Source organism: Misgurnus anguillicaudatus, chromosome 1, assembly GCF_027580225.2.
Source record: "Misgurnus anguillicaudatus chromosome 1, ASM2758022v2, whole genome shotgun sequence".
Taxonomy (NCBI): Eukaryota; Metazoa; Chordata; class Actinopteri; order Cypriniformes; family Cobitidae; genus Misgurnus; species Misgurnus anguillicaudatus.
Window position 1 is genome coordinate 17,366,876 of NC_073337.2, and position 18,781 is coordinate 17,385,656.

The 18,781-nt window shown below is 38.1% G+C and overlaps 1 protein-coding gene across 1 annotated transcript in view; it reads right to left on the bottom strand.

Annotated features, from left to right (window-relative positions):
* acss3 (acyl-CoA synthetase short chain family member 3) overlaps nt 1-17,568 on the bottom strand; it is a 58,435-nt gene extending 40,867 nt beyond the window's left edge. Inside the window, exons 1-8 of the mRNA XM_055190785.2 lie at nt 17,021-17,568; nt 16,517-16,661; nt 16,147-16,335; nt 15,813-15,947; nt 13,130-13,270; nt 8,983-9,063; nt 8,791-8,886; nt 3,623-3,774 (exon numbers count right to left, since the gene is read on the bottom strand). Coding sequence (XP_055046760.2) covers nt 3,623-3,774; nt 8,791-8,886; nt 8,983-9,063; nt 13,130-13,270; nt 15,813-15,947; nt 16,147-16,335; nt 16,517-16,661; nt 17,021-17,418 — 1,337 coding nt within the window. The 5' untranslated portion in view covers nt 17,419-17,568. The remainder of the gene's footprint in view (nt 1-3,622; nt 3,775-8,790; nt 8,887-8,982; nt 9,064-13,129; nt 13,271-15,812; nt 15,948-16,146; nt 16,336-16,516; nt 16,662-17,020) is intronic.
* Between the last annotated feature and the right edge of the window lie 1,213 nt (nt 17,569-18,781).

Consider the following 18,781-nt stretch of genomic DNA (forward strand, 5'->3'; position numbering starts at 1 on the left):
CCAACATCCATAGCCAACAGCCACCAAACGGCACCAGTGTAAGAGATCTCCTCGAACAGAAAGCACGCTTCCTGCTTTGGCATTCACGCTAATAGTGTTGTAAATAACGTTCAGTTTCTTGCAAAAACTGATTGATTTGCTTCACAAGACGTCAATATGTCACACAGAGTTATGGGGGATTACTGTTGTATTGGATATACAGTTGTGTTCAAAATTATTCAACCCCAACTGAAATTGCTTGTTTTGGCCGGTTTTACATTGATTTTGATCATTCAGTCATCCTGCTTACAATTACATCAAAGAGGCATGTGTAGGTCAGACAAATATAACATAACATTTATAATGAAATAACCACAAATGTCTTTTCTGTGCTCACATCATTATCAGTTTTATTCAACCCCCAAGTGACATTCAATCTTAGTACTTAGTACAACATCCTTTTACAGTTAAAACAGCTTTTAAACGTGAAGCATAGCTTGACACAAGTGTCTTGCAGCGATCTACGGGTATCTTCACCCATTCATCATGGGCAAAAGCCTCCAGTTCAGTCACATTCTTAGGCTTGCGCACTGCAACTGCTTTCTTTAAGTCCCACCAGAGGTTCTCAATCGGATTTAAGTCTGGTGACTGCGATGGCCACTTCAAAATGTTCTAGCCTTTTTTCTGCAACCATGCTCTAGTGGATTTGGAGGTATGCTTGGGATCATTGTCCTGTTGAAAGGTCCAACGTCTCCCAAGCCTCAGGTTTGTGACGGACTGCAACACATTGTCATCCAATATCTCCTGGTACTGAAGAGAATTCATGGTACCTTGCACATGCTGAAGTTTCCCTGTACCTGCAGAAGCAAAACAGCCCCAAAGCATGATTGACCCCCCACCATGCTTCACAGTAGGCAAGATGTTCTTTTCTTCATAGGCCTTGTTTTTCCTCCTCCAAACATAGCGTTGATCCATGGGCCCAAACAGTTCTAATTTTCCACAGAACACTATCCCAAAACTTCTGTGGTTTGTCCACATGACTTTTGGCATACTGCAGTCGACTCTTCTTATTCTTTGGAGACAGCAAGGGGGTGCGCCTGGGAGTTCTGGCATGGAGGCCTTCAGTACGCAGGGTGCGCCGTATTGTCTGAGCAAAAACTTCAGTACCCACATCTGACAAATCTTTTCTCAGTTCCTCAGCAGTCACACGGGGACTTTTTTCCACTCTACGCTTCAGATAGCGCACAGCAGTCGCAGTTAGCATCTTTTTTCTGCCACGACCAGGAAGCGTTTCAACAGTGCCCTTTGCCTTGAATTTGCGAATGATGCTTCCTATGGTGTCTCTTGGTATCTTTAACATCTTTGCAATCTTCTTATAGCCATTGCCCATCCTGTGAAGATTAATCACCTCTTCTCTTGTCTTCCTGGACCATTCTTTTGACTTCACCATGTTTGTAACCACACCAGTAAATGTTTAGAAGGAGTTGAGTATCACAGTCATTTTAAAGCTGCCTAATTGGTGCTTATTAGGCTTTATTGCTGTTCCCTGACATCCACAGATGTTTTCAATACCTGATTGAAAACACTTCAATGAACCTCTGTTCTTCAGAGTGGTAGTTCTTTAAGGGGTTGAATAATTGTGTCAATGAAGAATTCACAAAAGAAACATTTACTACTATATTACAAAACCAATTGATGTCATTTTAGTTGCATATGGTTCTTTAAGAAGTCATTGTAGGATTTCATTCAGAATACAATTACAAATGTACACTAAATTCCCTAAAACCCTTAACAGCATTGGGGGGTTGAATAATTTTGAACACAACTGTATATGCTTTAGCTCTTAAAGTGTGCGGATCTGTTGACTTGCATGACGGAGCACTGGGGTTTTTGCAAAATATCTTCTTTATTGTTCTGCTGATGAAAAAAACATATTGGATGGTGTAAGTGTTATAAATAAACTTGATTTTGAAAGTATGCTACCGTTTTATTACAGTTTGTTGGACTACGTTCATTCATGCTTCAGACTCAAATATAGAGCGGAAGTATATACGCGGTTGTGAGGTATCTGAAAAAATAGTTCCACTATAGCAAATAACACGGATTGAAATCATACATTGCGCCAATATATTTGTTTTTAATCATCAACGAACACCACGAACCACTCGGTGAGTAGTACAGTTTTGAAAATAAACGTTAAGTGTTGTTTTAATGACATGTTTGTGCATGGTCATTGACTTCCATTCTGAAGCAGTCAAGAGACGCTTCTAAATGAGTCGAAAAGTCAAGACACGACCCATTGTCAAAACTTCTGTGTCCGTCACTGTAGTTCATCCAAAACAAACCAGAAATGAGACTCAAAGTGTTAAATACCGGAATTATCCTTTAACTCTTTCCCCGCCCGCATTTTTTTAAAAGGTTGCCAGCCAGTGCCAGTATTTTTCATGATTTTCACAAAAGTGTAATGCCTTCCAGAAAATGTTCTTCTTTAAATATATAAACATAAAATATATCAAATGAAAGAATAGAAAAAACCCGTTTCATCCTACCTTCATTAGTTTGAAGTTTATCACCTCTCAAATATGGATCGGTTTCTTCAAAAACACCAAATTTTGAGCAAAAAGCTGACATGATCATTCCATTTTTGTGAAGGACTTTTGATAGAGACCAGATGCAGAGCGATCCTCAAAACTTACACGGACAAAGAGCTGTTTGCCCTAGGGTGATACTTCCGCGTTTTATAAGTTGCCACCTGGTGGATAATAGCAGTATTGCAGAAAGCCCGAAATACTCGTCATTGGCAGGGAAGCGTTTTCTCTTCGTCAATGACGGGGAAAGAGTTAAATGTCCTAATATAACTAAGGCCTTGTGCTGGAAATATCTAAATCCTGTCCTGGAAACAAACCATAAACGTTATATGGCTCTGTTTCAGGGGTACATGCTCCCATAACCATCAATGACCATGTGGCTGTAATAACTGTAAACAGGCACTAAATAGTTATAACTTGCACAATATGATTTGAGCGGAGGAACAAAAGGAATTGTTGCTGCTTAATGCAACAGTGCTTAGTTTAATCAAAGCCCCAACAGATATATAGGACCCTTATACAGTTTTATTTTATTACATTCATTACTATTACCATGGTAACAACACCTTTATTTTTCCTAGTGCACTCACTGACCCATTGCAGGTCACACCAAACTGCAACTGGTTTATGTGATGGTCAATCTACACTAATGGCATAAAGAAACATTATGCGCTGAAAAAAGCATTAAACTCAATAATGAAATCCCATAAAGTATTTACTGCTATCTTTATGCTAGAGAGAAAGAGAGAAACGGTCAAGGGATATTATCAGTTGAGGGCTTTTGCATTATTTGTTGTTTAAATGAGGTTTGTGTATACACTTAAAAAAAGTATAACATATTTAATAGAAAAGAGTTTAATAAACTTCAATTTACAAGTCATTTCAACTTATTTTTATTTTCATGAGTTTTAATTTTTTAAGCTGAATTAGCTTAACTTCATTTTTTATTATTTAAAGCAACTTCCCACTAGTCCAGAAAGTTAAAACAATTGTAGATTCAATTAATACTTAAAAAAAAAAAAAAAATAGGTGCATGATACAAATTTAAGGGTTACCTGCTGAGCGGATACTGTTTCCCGTGTTTTGCTTGAGGGTCTTGCTGGCGAATGGCTCTGATAGCAGTGGGAGCAGTAAACATTGAAGCCGTGCCATGCTCAGACATCACACGAAAAAACGACCCAGGGTCCGGAGTCCCCACCGGTTTCCCCTTCGGAGACAGTAACTGCTTACAGCTATCTGAATAAATAACATACTGTATTACTACTTTAATCAAACACTGAAACAAATAACTATGGGGCAGTTTGGACAGGGCTTATCCTATCCCAGAATAAAATACACTTATGCCTTAAAAAGCATCTTGCACTAACATAACTTAACATATATCAGTGCCATTGTTTTGTCTCATGATGCACAAGCACAACAGTAATGTTTTTCATACTTTACAAGACATACTTGTAAAAACTACTTAAATGTACTAACACAACTAAAGCATAGTCCTGTATAAATCGATTCTAAACCCTGTCCAGGAAACTTTTCCTAAATGTTAAGTTTAAATCTCTAAAACTGTCTTCTTATGAATTTCAAATTGGCAGCCAGAGATTTGGTGGCTTTTATAAAGAAACTCATTTGTTCTTTATCAACAAATTATCAACGGGGGTTCTTAACCTTCACAAAATGCTAATTATCAAGCTCAGGTTACATAAATATTACATGAGGGATTTAATTTATATACTCCACAAAAAAAAAACTATTCAGAAGATTCAGAGTTTCCAACATTGTTAAAAAACTGGGATAATGTATGTACACAAGTAAATAAAATAAATAATGCAGATTTTTGGATATGTTAATGCAAAAATCTTATAAATTGTGCCTTTAAAGGCGGAGTCCACGATGTTTGAAAGCCAATGTTGATATTTGAAATCACCTAAACAAACACGCCCCTACCCCAATAGAATCTGGACCTTCTGTTGATAGACCCGCCCCACACATACGCAACCCGGCATTTGATTTGATTTGATTGGCTGTAAGTGTGTTTTGGTAGTCGGCCCGTCTCCTTTTCCAACGCGTTTTTCAAACATCGTGGACTCCGCCTTTAATAAATTATCAAAATTCTAAAAAATGCTGGTGAATTCAAGACCAAGGTAGTATGACAAAAAAAACCCACTAAAACTAGCTAGGATTCATTGTTAACTTAATAGTTACTGTGTATAATAGTTTATAGGGGTGTGACAAGATCTTGTTTCTCAAACAAAAGGCTGCATCCTTTGGAGGTCGCATTTGTAGACTGCATACTTCATAAAGTGAAGTTACTGAATATTAACAATTATAAAGTTTACTGTTATATTAAGTTAATTGTACATTGTTGTAATATGCTAATGACTTGTGACTGTAATGCTCAGTTAACTGAAATAAGCCAGACTTGATGACGTATGCAGCCTGCATATGCGACCTCCGGAGGATGCAGCCTTCTGTTTGAGAAAGCGTCTCGTCCCACCCTAATAGTTTACCTAATATAACTACTAGTTGTCAAACCAAAAACAAGGAATTTGTGCTATAATTAATATTTAGTTCAATAAAAATGAATATATATTATACAAATAATATATTATTAATATAATACCCTCCAGCCCGTTTCAGAATGCATGACTTGGGATCTCCCTGGATCAGCGAGGGCACTTGCAGTGGTTAGGGAGTAAATATTAAATCAAGGATGTGTTTGAAATGGAGAGCGGTTTGGAAAGGTGCCTGTGTGGCAGATGGTCCAGGCACACAGCTAAAAAACAGAATAATACTGTTACGGAGACTGCACATGAGCAGCATAAACTCTTAGCTGTTTAAATATTCATGTTTCTGCCACATTGCTCAGAGAGAAACAAAAGACTTCGTATTAGCTGGGAAAACCGACACAGGAATCATCTTGTGATTCAAGAAGTGTTTCCAATAAAAAACTACAACAATCGATATCAACATCATGATAAATGCTTTTAGATTTGTTCTTATACTATCTAAGCACTAGTGATGGGGACAAGACCGCCTATGCCGAGTCCGAGTGAAGGCCGAATCTTTGAAGGGTCGAGACTCGAGACCGAGTCGAGACGGAGTCCGTTGGTTTTCCAATAGAGTGGAGTCTGAGTCAAGACCGAGTCTTTGAGGAAGCAAGTCTGAGTCGAGACCGAGTCCTATAGGAGTCGAGACCGAGTCGAGACCAAGACCGTAAAAACATGTCAGTTTTCATATTAATGATTTAATATCACCCCAGTTAATAATCAACATTTAGGCCTACAGACTAAGATAGATTGGGAATTGTTTAGGGAGCAGTCTTAACGTCTTAATATGAACTATGCTTTTACTATCATTAAAAAAATCTTTACCACATGCATCATCTTCTGCCTATTTTCTAGAGATAAATAAATGTTGCATCATGGGATGTCATTTTCAAATAATGCCCGTCAACATTGCATTTACTTATTACTGTTAAGTGTTGTGTGTTTATTTATATGAACATAAAAAAGGAATTGGTCTCGAGGACTCGGACTGAAATTACGAGTCCTTCTCCTCCAACTGTGCTCCTAGACCAAGTCTTTGAAGGAACAAGTCTGAGACGAGTCAGAGAAAGCAGAAATCAGTCTCCAGACTCGAGTACTATATCACTACTAAGCACTGATCGAAGAAAGTATAGGGAAAGGATAGGGGTGGGCGATATGACCAAAATCTTCTATCACAATAGGATTAATTTTATATCATGATAACGATATGTATCACGGTAGAGTTTTTTATGTTTTAATAAGGTTTAAATCTTTAATACCATAGAAATGTTCATCATTCTCACAAAAAAGATATAAAAGCATAGAAAGAAGATAAAAACAAACAAAACTCAAGCTCTCTGAAGATAAACAGTCAATGATATAAGAGTGATAATAAATAATTATGCATGTATGTATAGGCCTATATATATATATATTTTTTAAGTAGAAAAGTGATTTAATCGGGAGCAGTGAGAGATTTTCTCTCAATGCTGTTTGCTTAACACGAGTGACAGACATGAGCAAAATTAGGTAACTTCCCCTTTAAGACCAAAGTCCGGATCCAATACACTGTTACACATGCGCTTTCTCCTTTTGCTGTCTACTTTCCCTTAAGACCTAATTGGTCGTGTTTATGAGGATGCTTGCAAAGACGGGAATTTTGACGTATATGTCTATTTAAGGCCAATAAAGTGGAAAAATGCTCACGAGCTTAATGAGCAGCGGTCGCGCGAATTGCGCGCTCCTCACAGACAGAAAGAGCAGCGGTTGCGCGACTTGTCCGCTCCTGACACACAGAAAGAACGCACGCATACAGATCTGTTGTCTGTTTTTCAATGGCTTAAAATAACTTGTTTTAAAACTGCAGTGCTTAAATACGTGTACAAACGTTATGTTTTCACGACCACGTGCACAGGAGTGTGACGTGGGCACGTAACCTCGATAAAAAAAAAGATAGTCCAAAATCTCCACCGGTTGACAAATTTCTACCGGTTAATTATGTCTACCGGTAGACATTTAGGTCAATTTGTATGTTTTTACGAGGTGGCCATGGCCAATTCGTATTAATTTGTACATTCATTTTATACAAATGTATTTAAATTACCCGTAAAATACGTATGAATTTCAGATCAAGCTGTTAATTTGGCATATTCCTTTAACTGTTACAATGACCATCACCAGTATGTTTATGTAATTATAGATACTGAAATTGACACTACATAGAAGTAATATTCAAATATATGTTATGCAAACTTTATAGTAGGGCTAGGCAATATTGACCAATATTCATATCTCTGTAATTTCGGGAGGAATAGCGATATCTGTTAAATATCTGTGGATTTTCTACAAAGTGGAATAAATGTTTACATGCAAGTCAAAACTTAATGTAAGGTGTCACAGTCACCTTTACTAAAACAATGTATGAAAAAATACATTACATCTGACCTCAGTGTACATTTCTGGCATAGCTTCTGCTGCAATAAAAAGCTGTATAGTCACGTTAGTTAACTTCAAATTCAAGGACCTTTCAAGGACTTTCCAGGTCCAATACCCTCAAATTCAAAGACTAAATGTGGGGAAACATTTCAAGTGAGAGCAAGGTTACAACGTGTTACCTTTGTTACAGTTCCCTTTCGAGGGAACTTGCACTGTGTCACTGCGGTGACACTTTGGGGACGCCTCCAGGGGTAAGTGTGTCTGAATGTGTATATCAAATTCAACCAATGGTGAGGCTTAACAACAAAGACAGGGTGATGCGGGAGCAAGGAAGTATATCGCTAGCTGAAATATTGCCAAAGACGGCGTTACAGGGACGCAGGAAGTATGGCAAGGGAGACGCAGCGTCTCGTTCCCTTCTCAGGGAACAACAGTTACATACGTAACCCGAGACGTTTTCATGTGTCAAACACAACTATGCAAAAAAGCATTTTGGTATGAATCAACATTTGCATAAGGAAGATATTAAAAGGCTAGAAATTTTATGATATTATCCTACACTACACAGGGAATAATATGGATTTTTTTCCAGAAAACAGATTCATGCACTTTCAATGACCTGTATCTATGTATATTTTCAAAAACTTCCCAAGACCTTCAATTATTTCCCCCAGATTCACAAACTTTTAAGGATTTCAAGGAACCGTGGGAACCCTGTATAGTGTATCATCCTGTATCCTGAAATAATACCGATACATAACAAAAACTTGATATATTGCCCAGCTCTACTTCATGCATTGTAGCAGATTAATAAATTCAGCAAGTGTCTATCTCATGAAGAAGCACGCACATCAAATAAGTCGTGCAGACAGCATTAGTAAATTCACCTTGACAGAAAAACCAAAAGTCATATCACCACCCGCCGTCTGCAAGGTTTAGTATTCATGGTGTGATCTCCATGAGGATAACTAGTTTTAAAATACGAGCGCTCTTTACCGATACATAATTTTATGAAAAGCAACAGGAAATCGAACGCACAAGTCTGTAATTCATAATGTTCACCCTTAAAGAGATTTAGAGAGCTTTTCTTCCTGGATTTCAATCTTAGAGAGAAATGACTACTAGGGGCTATAAAACTTTGCACTACTTTGTCAAAGCATCAGAATCCAGTAACCCACAACAGCAGGTAATTGAGTGTGAGCTGGACCGACCCGAAGGTCAACTGCAGCACACATTCAAACACACACACAGCAAGTCAGTACCTCGTAGATCACTGTAGTGTTACCATGCAGAAGCGGAGCGTAGCAGATATATGAGTGTCCTACCACCCAGCCAAAGTCTGACGCAGCCCACCAGACCTGACAGAAAGGGACATGTAGGTCAAACGGTGCAAAGCGATATGGACAAAAGCTTTAATTTTTCCAAAGCTGTTACAATCTAAAATCATGACCTACCTCACCTGGAGCCAATCCATAAACGTTGGACATAGTCCAGTTTAGCATCACGGCATAACCTCCTGAATCTCTGACTATACCCTGTGAGGAAAGAAATGATTTACATACAGGTCAGGTACATACAGGGAACACTTATCTGTAAGTGCCAAATTTCATTCAGGCAGAGAAATCTGAGAAAAACTATGATCAGGGTCCAAAAGTGACATTGAGCCTCTCTGACTTTGGCAAGTAATAAAACAAATTCATTATTTAATGATTATGTACAAGAGGTCAATGACCTTTTTGGCAGAAGGTGCCGTTTTTTACACTGCCTGTCTATCTCATTGTAACCACAATCGCCTGACCCTGGTTCATGTAGTTTAACCAAACAAAACATCAGTAGTAGGGGTGTCACGATTCTCCAAATCCTTGATTTGACATTTCCGATTTTAAGGTCACGATTCGATTCTTGATTTTTACTTTTTTTTAAAGCACAAAAAAATGCCATTTTTAGACTAGACTTTTATGAAATATAATATCTGACCTTGAACCCGGAGATGCCCTGCCATGTTAGTCGTGCTGCCAGTGGAAAAATATGGTACACGCACATACACGATAAAACGAAACTTCCTGTCAGATGAACATTCCTGTCAGTACTTTGCACATTAAAAACTTGCCTTTATTACCGTCAGACGAGATTGTGAGACTATACCCCAATAAGTTAGCCTGACGTTGTCATACTCAATTCTAGTCAGAATTTGAGTCTGATACCACTCCATTGAGCTATAATTATGAGGCGTGTCTCAACCGAAAAATGCCTCTGCACTCAATTGGATAGACCTACGACCAATCAGAGCAACGGAGTGTGTGACTTATGTTGAAATGGCGTCTTTAGCAGCCTGACCGAACTGCTAGTAATTTCGCTACAATGACACTAACATTGTGATTATACTGAGTTAGCGAATGTACATCAACACCTACTATGTTTACAACATTTCGTTTATATCACAACATGAAGTATTTACTAGGTCATAGAGTAAGACTATCTCTTACCATTTGTACGTTAGGTGAACTTCATCCACGACGATACACATTACGTTGGCTTGAAAACATTGGAGCCTAACATGTCCCTCAACTTATTCAGCAACCATGATTCCGGGCTTCCGAAAAGAAGCTGGCAACGACCGCTAATTATATCCATCTCGTCATGCACGCCGAGTTGCATCGCCGTGATACAAATTTCAGTTGCAACCATTTTTTGCCGAATCCCGTAGAAAGGACGGCAAAAACATCAACAAATGCCCTGCTCGCGTTTCTCTGTTCCTCTTTTAAAATCAATGCTCTGTCGATATCTATTAGAACAGACTCAATGTCAGAATCCACACATCTGAACTCTACAGCGGGAGCCATTTAGTTGTAAACAGATTCAACATACGCGCTCTTTGGTGACGTGGTTCATTACGTTACTGTTGATCATCTGTCCATCATCGTATAAAGCCCGCCCTGACAATTTGATTGGTCGACCAGCTTTGGGTCTAGCATAGTAGCTCCTCAACGGAGAAACCCCAGACACGATTTTCCCGTTCTCAAAATGTTGTGGGCGGGGGCTAAGATCGGCTGGCACCCAGGCTACCAATAAGTCATGTTTAAATGCTGTTTTTATAACTCTTAAGCAAATTAAATAAGTTGTTGTGAAACTTAAAACAGATCTCCGTTCAGAGAAACGACTTGACATGGGGGCGTGGCAGCATCGACGATTCCATTTTTTTATTCGAAGTTCGAGGTTGTGACTTAATTTGTTATCGATTTCGATTTAAAATCACCCTTAATCAGTAGTGACGTCTATATTTTTCTAACAATTTTTATCTTGGTCATCCAAAATCTGTACGGAATTACTCGCAACATAAAAAAACCCTTAAAAAGTATTGTTTGCATGAATGCTTTATAGGAACATGTTTAACACTTTGCTTATATAAAAACGCATTAATTTTAAATTACCCGAGAGACCCGATGCCGCTAATATTATACCCGACCTGTGTCCGAGGCACACGTAAAATTTTTAGACCCCAACCCGATCGGGTCTTGGGTCGGACTTCTGGTTTTCGGATCTAAGTGGACCTGTGAAGACCTCTAGTGCACGTGCCAGTGTTTCTTTAGCTGAGTGCTTTGGTTGCTATAATACTTGCGTTTTGTTTATCAGTTGTGCAATGCGCCGTTTGGTTGGTGTGGTATTTGTCCCGCCCCTCCTCCACTGTGATTGGACGGTTGAGTGAAAAGTGACATTGACGAGCTGAACGTTCTATCCCAAGTTAATCATTTTCAATTCTCAGCGTACGGACAAAAACTTCGGCAACGCTGAGCGCAGCTGACGTTTTTTAAAGAGCACCTATTTCATTGCTAAAAAACAACATTATTTGTGTATTTAATATAATAATACAATGTGTTCAGGTTCTCTTCCTGAAACACGCTGATTTAAAAGCTCTGTGTCTCTGATTGGACAGCTAATCTGCACGTTGTGATTGGCCTGAATACATCTGACGTCAGCCGAAAACGTGACGCTCCTTACCATGTTTAAAAGATTCGGTTGCTAACTGGAGTCAAATTACAGGCTGTAAGCCCGAAGCGGGAGGAATTATGATAATGTCGGTTTTTACTACATCACCAATACCAGGAAGTAAACTGTTGCCTACAATCCGTGTGTTTGTTGTAGTAAAAGAAAAGAGATTTACGTTGGAGATGATAACTCGCGTCATCGTTTACTTTGGGGTATGTCCCTTTTACATATCGTTTACATGTACTAATATACACTTACACCCCAAAGGAAATTTAAAAATGTGAATCGGACAATAGGTGCTCTTTAAAAGCACTGCTCTTCCATTGGAAACAATTTAAACCTACTGTATGCCGGCCGCAGGAAAAACGAAAAACTTAGCTGAAAATAAATTTGTATAGCGCTTGTCATTTTAATGCCTTTCTAAGACAAATTGCTTTGATGGTTTGAGGTAAAGCGTCAGCCATATGCCTATATGAAAATGGAAAAAAGGACCATGGGAGTCCTTTTGCAGAATTCTGTGTGGCAATACATGAGGGCAGTGCATTTGGAACATGAAACTAAAGTACTGAACAAAAAATTCTCAATTTTATGCTATAAAGCCTTTGTATAGTATCCTTGTGTTGTATTTGCCAGTGCTCATGTCATTGTCGTATAAATAATGTATTTTTTGATACACTTACGGTGCCTTTCCATATTTGTTTTTGTCCATGTACCCTTGACTATCCCTAGTCACTATGAACTTCCACTGTATGGCAGGAGCTGCATAATGGTTCTTTATAAATTTCTCCTTTTGTGTCCCTGTTAATAATACCACTTCACAGGTCCAGAATGAGACCAGAACACATATAATATTTAATTCACCCATCATTAACTACTTAGTTTGGGACCCTGGATATCATCTATACACGAGGACTAATGAAGCATGTGTTAATGCACCAAAACTAAAGCTCAGAGCTGATTTTGAAGATTTCACAATCTGAGTTACAGGATGGTAATTAGATTCTGCTTACTCCAAACTATCTAAGAGTCCATAAATCTGGGAGACATGTGCCTGAGTGAGCAAGTAAAGGAGAACCATTAGCAAATGGTTTATGTACAGTTCAGCATTGCCTGGGGCCAGATATTTCACACTGACTGGAGTCTGGGTCAGTGGAGAGCTGCGTTTTGTTCACTTGCCTTCAGGCCTTGCTGCCGCCTCCTGTGTGCTCTTGAATGATTTCATGTGTAGGTGAGTTGTTAAGGATTAAACTCAAGTTTTATAGCGCTGTTTGTTTAAACAAGTTTTGAGATGAGACGTGGTATTACAGAGTAGAATGACATTTACAGTAGCATAAAAGGGAGGGTTGTAAAAATGGGCGTAGCTCGGTCAGGTACAATGAGCCATCATCATAGATTTATATTTAGGTGACAGATGTTGGTTCTTAGTTAGTTAGTTAAAGACCTACAGAGCAGCAGTACAACTATAGGCTATAACCTTGAGCCAGATTTATATCGTATAGCCTTCTAACATTATATAAAATAAACAAGGCTCTGACAGCAAAGATCTACTCTACAGTAAAATCTAATTTGTCCCCTCAGTTGCGTGTTTATATATCATCATAAATATGCATTCACCTTCGGAGTGCCTGTGGTGCCAGATGTGTAGAGGACATACAGCGGATGATGTGCATGGACGGGCACGCAGTCGTGAGGGCAAGCAGTGGCCATTTCCTCCTCCCAATCCAGGCTGAGGTCAGGATGCATGGACACCTTTTCCTAAGGGTAAGACGAATTATGGGAAGAATGACATTCTGAAAAAGTATCATTTGGGTGCAGATTCTTGGGTGTCCAAAAAACAATTTCTCTGCTGCATTCCAATAATCTTTAGGTTAGTGTTAGCTACAAGTCATATGGCTGTTTATACCTGGTATTAGGATGCGTTTTGGTCGATCAGATCACAAGTGGACGAGAGAGACACATTCCTGTTTACAACTGGTACTTAAATCAGTCTCTTTTATCAACTTTCGGGCGCTTCTGTCCTTATAATAAATTCAGCAAGTCTCTGATCTTTGATATTTCAGAGCAATCGCTGAAAAGAGCTTGCGTAACTTTCAAGCGCTCGCAAAATGAAACAAAAATCAAAGATTCAGTTCTATCAATGGAAATCTAAAGATCGCGTTGAACACGGGTGGGTTTGCGCTAGAAGTCAGGTCTGGTGTGCTCGTTACATCACATTAGATCAATAGCCGGAGAGTAGGCGGTACTTTGTACATGAGCGTCTACACCACAAAAGCAATCCGGTCGAATGCGTTTTCAACTACCTCTGAATGTAGTCGAAAGTGGACGAGCTCAAAATGTTTCACAACCCATTTACACTTGTATTTAGTGACCAAAACACATCTTAACAGCCAGTCTCTATGGTACCCATTCCCTTATAGACCGTTCCTAATCACTGTAAGGTTTCAGTGAATTGCACAAAATGCAGCATGAACATTTTTCAAAATGTCATTCCAAAGTCATCTGGACTTAAAACCAGACCTGGAGTGGTGGGTAAAAGTGAGTAAATAATGTCAATTTTCATTTTCGGATAAATTACTCATTTAAAGCGTACAAAAACCCTAAACAAACTTTTTTTAGTTAATAATCTGTAAGAATGGGGCTTTATTAGTGCTGTTCATTGATTTTAGTAACTTTTTTGACATTTGGATATAAAGTGTTTCAATACTACAATAAATGGTGTAAAAACGTCTGAGTGCTGCCCTCTTCAGGTTGAACGGTGGCTACTGCAGTTGAATTTTCCTATTGGATGTTGGGTCCAAAAAATACCTCGTGGTTCAAGCTCACCACGCCCTTGTTACGATCTTGGTACGAGCTTAGTTTGTCCCCTCTATCTCCGTTGGGATCTGCCCATTTTTTTTTGTGCATTTTTCAAATATTGCCAGTGGGTGGAGTCAGGCTCTGGCCAGGGGTTTAGTTACGCTTTAAATGGATAGCTCAGCCAAAAATTAAATGTCTGTCATCATTTACTCACTCTCATGTTGTTACAAACCTGTATAAATGTCTTTGTTCTGACAAACACGAAGGAAGATATTTTGAGGAACGTTTGTAACATTCATGAGCCCCATTCACTTCCATAGTATTCTTTTATCCTACTATGAAAGTGAATGGGGCTTATGATCGATTTGGTTACAAACATTCCTCAAAATATCTTCTTTCATGTTTATCAGAACAAAGAAATGTATACAGGTTTGTAGCAACATAAAAGTGAGAAAGTAATGACAAAATCTTCATTTTTGGGTGAACTATGACTTTATTCATACAGCACTTTGGTGATTTTTCAATTCCAAGTAGAAAGCTTTGAATATTTTACAAGACTGCATAAATTACACCATGACATGCTGAAATCTAAAGCGATAACAGGATGGTGCGCTTTCAGTTTGTTGTTCTGGAGCTGGCTTAATTCCTCCTCAAATATGAAAACTGATTTGTACCTCAAATATTCTGATTTTTTAGATGCTGTTGTGTTTGCACGATTTACCTTTACCCTGAATCAATGGATAATCAAACGGCTATTTGCTGACAGTTTCCATGACAACACAGGAAGGAGATTAGCAATTCCCTCTGTTGCAGCATCAATTGCAACATGAGAAAAGTTATTTAAGAGACATCAAACAGATAAAATAACACTAAGTACTAAAAAGTAATTAGTTTAGCATGATTTTCTCTACAGAAAAAAAATAATTTTTAGCTTAAAATGCTAAAAGCATTAAACAATTGTTATCCTAACACTTCATCTAATGCAGCATTTCTTAAAGTGTGGGGCGAGCCCCACTGGTGGGAATAGGAACATTACAAGTAAGGGCGTGACAAACAGGAGGACATTTTCGGTCACAAAGTTTTATTTCATGCAAAATCATAATACATTTGCACATTTATTTTTTCTATTGCAGGTGTTTAATGCTGTAATGTTTTAAAATATGATGTGATTAAATACATTTCAACAGTTAAACTTAGAGCCTAGTTGATTACCATTTTGATGGGGTGTCAAGTGCGGCTTGGAACCCTTCCCTACCTCCAAAGTTGTGAATTGCAGAAAAAGTTTGAGAAACGCTAATAATGTCATTTGAGTGATACATAATTAAAGTTACAAGAAGCAGTAAAGATCGAGTCCCTTTATCAACAGCGCACATGTTGGTATACTGACTCAGAGCTTTGCCGAATTTCACGGTTATTCTTATAATGCATTTTCATTCTCTACATTATCTTCTTTATTTAACAGACAGTGTAAACAGACTGCTACTGTCGTGCAGGGTCTTACCATGCCTGGACGGTTGTAGATGAGAACTTTGTGTGGTTTGTGACTGCCGAGCTCCAGAGCTTTGTCAACCAGGGGAATGTACTCCACTTTTCTGCCCGGCTCGATTCCAAATGACGCTGTCACCAGCAACTTGGGCTGCAGGGAAAATGATGATTTAAGGTAGGAAGTTGTTTTTGCTAACCTCAGCAGAAATGCATCATGGGGATTCATATAGTAATGGAAAAATAAAGGCTCCTCAAAATATATGAGCATTAATAAAAAAACACTTTATTTGTACGTTTAGACAAATAAGCACTTCTTGCTGTTATTAATCATATGAAAAATTAAAGCTTGCCTTAGCGTGGTCGATACGGACGGAGAGCTCTTTGGAAGCAAATCCCCCAAATATGAGGCTGTGGGTGGCACCGATACGGGCACAGGCAAGCATGGTGAACATGGCCTGGGGAACCATGGGCATATAAATCACCACCAGATCTCCCTTCTTCACACCATGCTTCACCAGTACACCAGCCAACCTGGATACCTAGACACAGTGTTATAAATACCAATGTCACACCATTAACAGATGCAGACTGGTTGGAGGCAAGGTTAGAAATGATGCAATATAAATTCATCAAATAATTAACTATGGACATTGTGTGGTACAGCATTTCATAAGAGGTGAAAGATACAGTACTTGCTTTTAAACAGCCAAAACATATTACCTGCTCCTGCAATTCTCTGTAGGTGATAATCTGTTTAGTGTTGGTGACCGGACTGTCATAAATGACAGCCACTTGATCACCTCTCCCATTCTCCACATGCCGATCAACAGCATTATAACACACATTTAGCTTTCCTCCAACAAACCTGAGTTGGACACAGATGTTTTTATTAGAGTAACTCAAAATGACCCAAAAATGAAAATTCTGTCAAAATAACTTATCACTTTGCTTTACTCTTACTTTGTACTGAAGTATACTACATTGTTTTTTACCAATACTGTGGGAATTTATCCAAAGCACTGAATATATTATATTTATATTAAACTTAATGCATAGCATTCAGTTATGAAAACAATATCAAACGGTCTCATCAGGGGCCGGGGGGCGTTCACACAAACGCGTCGTGCGCGCGTCAGAGTAGCGTCCGTGGAACGCGTTTAAAACCATCGTGTGTCACGCTGTAAACAGTTGAAAGTAAAGTAACTCGATATATCTTGCATTTACCATTTGGGAAACACTGTATCGGTTTTATCCAGAGTTTGGGTCCAGTGTTCAAACCAAGTGATCCCAGATGCCGCCTTGTTCCAAAACGTTTCGGGTTTATCCCGTGCCGTGCCAAAAGCGTCCTCATACGCGTGCTTTGATGAAAATCCACGTGTAACATGTTTCCGGTGTGCGTTACAAACGCTTTGTGGTTGATAAACAAGCGGTCTGCACCCATGCCAAAAGTTTGTTTTTACCTTCGACAGACGAAACGATTCAGACACAGATGTGCACGAAAACTTATCCAGCAGGCGTCCTGAACTTGAACCAACACCCAGTGTTTTGAGGGATTCCTTAACACTAAACACTGTTTTTCCGAGGCACGTGTGTTTAAAGCGCGCGGTTTGATAAAGACGCATGTTTTGTAGGTTCTTGTATACAGACACAGGAAAGCAACCTGTTAATAGTCCACTCCAATGCTGTTACAAACATATGCACCGCTGATCGGGATTGTTTTTAAAGTTGCTAAACTCAAAAATGGCCGTGCAACGTCAATACTTCACATGACAGCCAGAGGCCACTCCAAGATATTGCAATCCATGCAATAAGTACAAAGTTACGCAATGTTTCATAGAAAGGCTTTTATAATGACATGTAACTTTTATGCAATGCTTAATCTCCTATTTTCTGCATTGTTTTGGAAGAATATATTGTACAGTATGTTATGATATTAGAAAATTTGCATTAGAAAAACAATGTTGTCTGGCTAAATAATAGAGCACCACCACTGTAAGTGCATGAAGTGAAAGCAGAAGAGATGCAGTAAGGCTACTCCAGATTGCATTTTATCACATTTACAGTAGGTAGTACAGTAAATGCTTTAATGCATTTGAAAAAACAGAATCACATGGCAAAATACAAAAAGACGAATGGCAAAACATTTTACATTTATTGCTGATGTATCATTAAAAACATGCTCATTAGGCACATTAAAACTCAGATTACTGGCATCATTTGAGTTCTTGGACGTTTTTCTTGACCCTCTTGAACTGAATTCTGTAATACTAAGGCAACATTTTGCAGAATGGCTAAAATGTTTTTTCATATTACAAAGGTAAAGAGTAGTGGATGTCAAGCTACATGCTTCAAAATGGGAAAAAGTAGATATTAATTTGTGCAATATGATATATTTGTTTAAGAAACACATTGAAATTGACATTGAGATTTTAATCCCATACAGCAAAAAATATGTTTTTAAATATATTTCAAAATAGACTAAAAATGGCCACAAAAAATATATTTGCTGAAATATATTTTGGAATGTTTACAAAAATATATTTTTCACTGATCTATTTTATGAAAATGTTTGTATATTTTGAAATATATTTTAAAAATAAATTTTAAATCATTAAAAAAATATAATTAGCACCCATTTCAAGCCAAGGAAATATTTTCATGTCGCATTGGAAGAAAAACTTTGTTACGAACATTAAAAGGTTCAAATTAAATATATTTTCAACTTCAAAAATATACTTGTATTTAGCATATATTTAAAATATATTTAGTCAAAAAATAAATTTTTGCCATATGAAATATATTGGAAAAAATATTTGCTTGCCCTTAAAATACGTTTTGAAATATGTTGATATATGAAGGTTAAAACTAAATATATTTCCAAATTTAAAAAATATATTCAATTGAGCATAACATTCTAAAAATGTATTTAGCATATATTTAAAATATATTTTGGCCAGAGAAATGTATTTTTTGCCATGGGATGCC